The 7,895-nt window shown below is 35.6% G+C and overlaps 1 protein-coding gene across 1 annotated transcript; it reads right to left on the bottom strand.

The window, feature by feature from the left end:
- Nucleotides 1-1,496: 1,496 nt before the first annotated feature.
- On the bottom strand, nt 1,497-3,166 carry LOC143600522 (labd-13Z-ene-9,15,16-triol synthase, chloroplastic-like). The gene is made up of 2 exons (XM_077078188.1): nt 2,252-3,166; nt 1,497-2,141 (listed from the first exon to the last, which is right to left on the bottom strand). The coding sequence occupies exons 1-2, from the start codon at nt 3,164-3,166 to the stop codon at nt 1,521-1,523; spliced, it is 1,536 nt and encodes a 511-aa protein (XP_076934303.1). The 3' UTR covers nt 1,497-1,520.
- Between the last annotated feature and the right edge of the window lie 4,729 nt (nt 3,167-7,895).

The following is a 7,895-nucleotide window of genomic DNA, read 5'->3' as shown; positions in this document are numbered from 1 at the left end:
AGTCCTTAGTAAGAAAGTCTAATTTCATAAATCTTTCTTTTGAAACTTTTACCCTGGTCAACGCCTCGATATTTTGTGTACGTTTTCGACAAATTTCGATCGACCTCGGTACTTGTAGTTGATATTTTTCCCCGGTGCCTTCCGGGTGGTCGACGTAGGACTTGTGGTTGATCTTCTTGCCAAGAAACGTTTAGGTTGATCCTTACATGAGCATCCGGGCTACTAGATGAGACATATGCACCGAACGAAGTAGTTTTCGTATGTTTTGGCATTGAGCCACCATCATGGTTCGGTGTAACTAACTTGACCCATTTTGAGCACAACTTGTGTGTTAGCCGCAAGTAGTCTTCGTTCCACGTTTTTACTGTTGTGTATTTGTTGAACACTTTCGTCGCATGTGAATTTGTAGGCTTGAAGATCACCGCTCTCGGTCGATCGCATTCGATGACTGTTTCTGTTATTTAAATTTGTAAAAAGTACGACAAATTTGCAAGTTTCGGACCATCTTCCCAGTATCATATTGTCGCTACGGTCTGTACTTCCCACCATCCTATAGAACAACTCTCACACTTTTCCCCAAAATATAAGGTGCTTTTGATAGTCCACTACAATTAAATAAAGCTAAGTTTCAAACATATTTTTAAAATTTTATACGAAACAAAAAAATGTTTAAAGAAATACCGGCTAGTCAATCTTCAGATATTTCAACCCAGCACGACTCAAAGCGTGTTTCTCCTCTTTTGTCCAAGAAGTTGTATTTCTTTTTGGAACGACTTCCTTGGTCGCGGCTCGAGCCTCCCGCTCCTTTGTGGTTCTTCCTTTTTTTTGGGATCGTTTGCCCTTGTCGGCCTCTTTACGAACACCTTGTGTCCCCGGAACAAAAAAAGTCAGGAGACGATGGTGGCATTTGACTCAAGTTATGCTCCTTCTCAGTGGTGCCAAGCGCGTTGTCGTCGTTTTGACCAAAAAGAATTTCTGGTCGGTAACACCCATCCCATTGATCCGTACTTTTTGAATAGGTAGATGAGTAATATGGTTTTTTTTGAAGTAGTTTAGAGAAATTTGAGAGTTTTGGTAAATTTTTAAAGTTAATTGAGGTTTTATATAGGTAAAAAATGAATTTTTTTTTTCAACAAAAGACCCCAACGGTCATATCCAAACAGAAAACAAATGACTTTTTTGATGACTCATGACATTTTACCGGTAAGTTACAATAGAATAAATATTGAACCTTCAAAAGGTTGGTTTTCATGGATTGCATAGACAGGAATGTAACAATACCCTGATATCTTGAAATTCAAATATATTTTTTTTATCATATTATACATGGAAAATCCAATAAATTGTGGTTTCCCATGTTTATCACATGACAAACAAGCAAGCAAATACCAAATTAACAAACATGCCCAATAATAATATATCACTCAAAAGAGAACATGTAATACATACCCAGAATAACATGTTCCAAAGGATATTAAAGGGCTCTTATATATTGTGCATAATACATCACTGGAAGATTGTCACTCATACAATGTGATGTTTGACAACCTTGGTGTCGGGACTGCCACGAGAGCAACCTTCTTCTTCAACACGATCCCAAACTTTTCGGACAGGTCATGTTTTTTCCCCTCTTCCAATTCCCAATCAAAAGAGTGAATTATAGATCCAAGCAAAACCATAAACATCCGCTCCGCCATGGCGGTCCCTACACATATCCTTCGCCCAGAACCAAAAGGAAAATAAGTAAAGTCATTGCCGGTATAATCCCACTTCCCATCCAAGAACCTTTCAGGCCGAAATTCCAACGGAGTTTCCCAAATGGCAGGGTCCCTGTGTATTGCCCAGGCATTCACAAACACCCGAGCGCCTGTGGGGACCGTGTAGCCGCCAATCACGCATGACTCACTCGGACAATGGGGGACCAAAAGTGGGAGCGCCGGGTACAATCGAAGAGTTTCTTTCATGATGGCGTATAGGTAGGGTAGTTTGTTGATGTGGGATTCTTCAACTACGTTGTCTTTCCCTACCACCATGTCTAATTCTTCTTGTGCCTTTTTGAGGATTTCGGGTCGGTTCATTATCTCAGCCAAAGCAAACTCGACTGTATTTGAGGTTGTATCCGTCCCTCCAACCACCATATCCTAAAAAATTGAGAGATAGATACAAGTTTCACAATCAATAAATTTCATTTTTTTTCTTATCAACTATATTTTTGATAAAGAAACATAAATATTATTTGGGATTTACTTACCATGAGCAAAGATTTGAGATGAACCATAGTGAAAGGTGGATTGGTATCACCATTATCTTTAAGCTCCAACAAAAACTGCAAAAAATCCTTGTTTCCATGACCACTACCCATTTTCCTCCTTTGATCAATCATTGTCTCAAAGATGGTATCTAATCTCTTGGCCAACACTTTCATATTCTTCACAATTCCTTGTAGATCAAACGGAGCCAAACCCGGATACAAGTCCGACAAGTTCGGCGTGGCCAAGTATCCGGTTATCTCACCTATCAATTGCCTAAACTCGGCCCCTAGTCTCTCCCTATCCTCAGCTTTCACCGTACCACCCCACATCATACCCGTAATCACATTCAACACAGTTAAAAACATTTGTTCCCCAACGTTAACCGGCAACCCGACATTATTGTACAAATATTTCATAGTGTTTCTAATCTCTTTCCTTCTAATTGAGTAAACCGAATCCAAAACTTGGTTGCTAAGCATCTCACGAACACAAATCTTTCTTAACATCCGCCACTGATCACCATATTGGCTTGAAACGATGTCGTTTCCACCGTATGTTCCCATTTTCCCAGCAATGGGAACATCTCGGTTAGCCAATATGGCATCGTTCAGTTTCAGCACCTCACGGGCAAGCTCCGGAGAGGTGATGAGAATACCCACTTTTTTACCAAACCAGAGCCTTGATATCGGACCGTATGTTTTGGCCACATTGGCAAAGTGGGAATGGAGTTCCGGATCAAGAGATAGGAGGTTTCCGAGGAGCGGTAGAGGCCGTGGACCTGGCGGCAGTGGCGGGTTAGGACCCTTTGTTGTTAACATTCGTACAAGCCATAATATTGATAGTAGAGAGGTTATTATGAGTATGTTGGTTGCAACATCTCCATTAGATACCGTGGCCAATACTACTTTTGACATCCTTGTGTAAGTACAAACAATTAAGGTAGTAAGATTGGAAATTGAAATTTGATGAGGAAATTACATTGGTTATAATGTTAGTTAGTAGCTAGTGAGTATTGTGTCCAAAGAGGGAATCCTTTGACTTGTTAACAAAAAGATGCTTGATTCACATAATACAATTTTCGTTATTCTTTATGCTAACTAACCACATATGTCCAAACACTCTAATGGTTCTTTATATATTTAGAATAGGTTAGGTACACATGTTGAACAATTAAAATTATATAAGTTATCTTTATGAATTAAAAATTATTTGTTTTATTGTCATTATAAACAAAGAACATAATTTGCACAAAGAAAGTCACTTAATGTTTGTCTTCTATAAAATTTGTAGTTTGTTACACTTTACATGTTAATGATCATTTTAAAACGGTTAAATAGTGTAAAAACAATGGTTTCAAAACCTCTACAAACGAAGCGTTGCAAAATATAATTTAAACGGTTTTAACATCGATATATATCCTAGAAGATATTAAAAAGGATTGTAACTGGTATATATAATATAATAACGGGTTGGTAGCTGTTATAAACCCTTATGTATAACAGGCTCTTAACAGTTGTAAACAAAATAATACAATGTGCTGTTAACTATTGTTATTAAAGTATTTACAACACACACACAACTGGTGTATTGAATTATTTACAACGGGCTACAAACCGGTCTTCTCTATAACTATAACGATTAATGAACCGATGTAGTTATGTTTTTATAACGGCTTTGTAACTGATACTTATAATGGTTTTACAACGAAATGACAACCACTATTTTTATGTTTTTACAACGGCTTTTAATCGGTTTTTTATAATGGTTTACTGCGGAATTACAACCGATATTTTATGTTTTTACAACTTTTGTGAACCGGTGTTTTGTTAATATTAAACCGCTACTCTATTTGATAGTATATACAATGATGTACGTATTTACAACGAATACATAATTAAAAGCATACAACCAACATAATATATTAATTAGCAGCCAAATATATATATATATATATATATATACATTTAAAATAATATGTTAGCGTCTTTGCAACAATATTTAACCAACTTTACAATTTCTTCCCTAACTTATCCTTTTCATCATTTGATTTTAGGTTGTCATTAAAGTCTTTTAGAGTATCACTCATAAAATTTGTAATTAATTATTGGATATGGGAGGAAGAAGAGTTCATCGCCTAAAAGTATATATTGAAATAAAATTTATAACACAGTTCCTAAATTAGAATTATATATCGATCAATTAAATAGATATAAATTACTTACAAGACGATCCTTGCATGCAATCACAATCTTGTATATGGCTATCATAACATAGTAACCACATTCCCAATCTGATTTTTGTTACGGGCCCTCCATTTAAAAGCAATTAAACCAGTTAAAAATTAATGAAATTGCAAGGCAATAATCAAAATATAAAACTTACGTTAACCATTGCCCATGATACTCTCTCTTCAACCCCCCACCCCCCCCAAAAAAAAAGCTTCCTCAATTACTTTCGTTAATGCGTAATTAACATGTGACTTATTCTTTCCCAAAGAATTTATAATGCCATAAAAATGAATATCAGCCGCATCGCGATGAATATAAAAAAGTCAAAAATGTGACCCGCATAAATGAATTTTGTGTAGAAAATTGGTAAAATAATAAAAAATATAATAATATTATAATACTTAAAAGTATAAATATACCCTGAATGATATCGAGCACAAAAGAATGGACAAGTTTTATTATGTAACATGACTTCGTTGATGTGCATGACCACGAAATCTTTATCGCTCCTTATTGTTCCAAGCGAAATAACACCCGATCTAATAAATCTGGTATTTTGTAGCCGTTGATCACTCCTCGCTGTCATATATAGATGTCTGTGATCACAAAAATAACAGAAAAAAGTTATACTTATTAAGAAAGCAATTGAATAAGGTGAAAAAAAAATCAAACTTGCATGCTAGATCAAGTCAAAATTGCGATCTCAACCCATTGGTTGAGACATTACTCCAGTAAACTATATAAGTCAATAGATTGAGGTGCATTATCATTTGGAGGATACATCCCGACGGGCAATTCAAATGTAAGACTCGTCTAATCCTTCTGTTTAAAGTAAAGGACCAAATTGTTCGCAGCCTTATGAATTTCCTGATCACTAAATTGCTTTTCAATTTTATTCAATGCAGATTGTATCAATAATTCTTCTGCATTGGGCTGGCGTGTTTTAACAATAGCATCTGGCACGACCCAGTTTGAGGTTGAGGCAATAGATTTATCATCCACGCTCTTAGCAACAACATCTTCCACGTGACCAGTAGGATCCGGATCTTGTGGCTGTGGAAACTACATGCATCAACAAACAGTTTATTATGTGTGTGTGTGTGTGTGTGTGGGTGAAGGTATAATCAACAAATTAGTAAAACTAGTTAATTACCAATTCATTGTTAATCTGTTTATGCTGGTCAAATGCTTCATTAGCTGGCCCTATCGGATTGATCAAAAATCAATTTGTTGATAAATGATGTGCTCAAAGCAGTCAATTAAATATAACTAAATTAAACAAGTAATAAAAACTAGACCTAAGACTCAACTAAAGAAAACACCGGCAAGTGAACCGGTCAATTGTATTAAAGCTAAGTAAGTCTGGAATATCGAACCCACAGGACTCTATAGATTACGTAAATTAACTAGTTAGACTCGACTTATGACACGGCTATTTATTATTAATGTTTTAAGGGGGTTTTTAAACTAATATTAAACTAAGAAAATAAATAAACAAGTAAACTAGAAGCAAGAAATTGAACACAAGATCGAAACCAATAAGAGAAGGAATCTACCTAGGTAAGAATCCTATGCATCAACAATCATCAAGCAATGGACAAATAACATGATATGGAAACTGATTTCTAAACATATTCATCTAACAAAACCTAAAGGACCCTTGACCGAATCAAACGAAATCCCAAAGAATAATTATTAGATTATTAAGCAATCAGCTATATTGAATTCTTCACAGTTATCAAACATGGTTGATTAATAGTATTTAAAGCAAGCAATCTCACGAAACACTAAACCATAGATAACTTGATAAGCTAAACACGACATCATGAACAATGATCAACACAGTAAGCAAGAATATTGTCACTAATCTATCATAGCATGTGATTAACCAAGATACATGAACAACTCCTCACTTTACAGCTTTTGGAATTTAGCAAAACATTTAAAATCCTAATCAACGATTAACAAGCTTCTATGATCTAATAGGCCTATTCAGCCATAATAATCAAAACACCAAGTAAAGATTAAACATGAACCCTAATATCTAAAGAACGCAATCAATAGAAAACAAGATCCATGTGAAGCAATAGTTAATAATCAACCAAGATAATAAACACTCATATGCATCATGAAAACAAATCAAGTGTTTTACTATTAATAAAACGAAACCATAATCAAAAGATTAGTCCAAAGCAAGAATCAAGCGTTAAACATGTTCATCAAACCTAGGTAGACATGAAGTCTAGCCTAGCATAGTCATAATAAAAAATAATCCCAAACAAAGAAAACAAAAGAGATTCATGATAAATAACAAGAACGAAGAAAGTAGAGCGATAAAACCCTTAAGACTCCTTTCTTGATCGATTGAATGAAAGCTCCTTGATCTCTAATGATTCCTAGCTTCAAAACCTTCACAACTTGCTCTTTCTCTCTCAAAATCGGTTGCCCCAAGAGTCTCTTCTCGTCTAGGTTTGCAATAGTATATATATAAGCGAAAAACGGGCTTGGACTTGCAAAAAATGGCAGCCCAGAAGACCTAGGCGTCGCGCAACCGGGCCTGGCCACCTCCGTCGCGTGGCCCAGCGTGTGCTAGGGAGGGCCACGAGTTTTTGCTTGTTATTTGTTTCTTAATCATCTTAGATCTCATTCTTGAACTCCAAGTAACGTTGAGAAGCTTCTAGACCTTCTTTCCCTTAACTTTCAAGCCACCATTTACATGCAAACAAATCAAAACACTAAGTGGAATAATCATGTAATCATTAACGAGCAAAACGAACTCAAACTTCTTATGACATGATAGAAAGAATTAGATTTAACATTCAAGACACCAAAAGATATAAAACACGATAAACATATAATACTTGACTCAAAACCTAAATTAATAAAAGATAAACGAAACACGAACTAAAACGAAACCGAAACATTAAATAAACACAACTTTACAAGGGATTCGAGATGTATAAATAGACATATATCAATAAAACGTAATATATTTTATAGGGGTGGCAATCTTGACCCATGGGTTGAATGGGTTGTATCAAAATGTATAAGATGGGTCAGAATGAGTCAAAACTAAAAAAAGAAAATGACTGAAACGGGTCAAAACGGGTTGACATTTCTCAAGTTTTTTTTTATGGAATGAGAAAAACGGAGGAAACTTTTTGGTATTTATACTTTTTAAGTTGTTAATTTATATTTAGAGGTATAATTTTTTAAATATTTTTTTTGAATTTTTTTGGTAAGGGGTTTTGAAATGGGTTTTGAAATCTCAACCCATTTTGACCCTACAATGGACTCCAGCACATATAGTAGGACCAAAACACCGATAAGAAAGGAAGAGATACAAAGATAGCCCCCCCCCCCCCCCCCCCCCCCCCCCCGGAAGCAGAATAGGAACAACATACATCGATGAACA

Source organism: Bidens hawaiensis, unplaced genomic scaffold (genome assembly GCF_021521415.1).
Source record: "Bidens hawaiensis isolate Kalapana, Puna unplaced genomic scaffold, B.hawaiensis_p1.1 tig00054223_1, whole genome shotgun sequence".
In the NCBI taxonomy this organism is placed as follows: domain Eukaryota; kingdom Viridiplantae; phylum Streptophyta; class Magnoliopsida; order Asterales; family Asteraceae; genus Bidens; species Bidens hawaiensis.
This window is presented reverse-complemented; position numbering and strand designations above follow the sequence as displayed.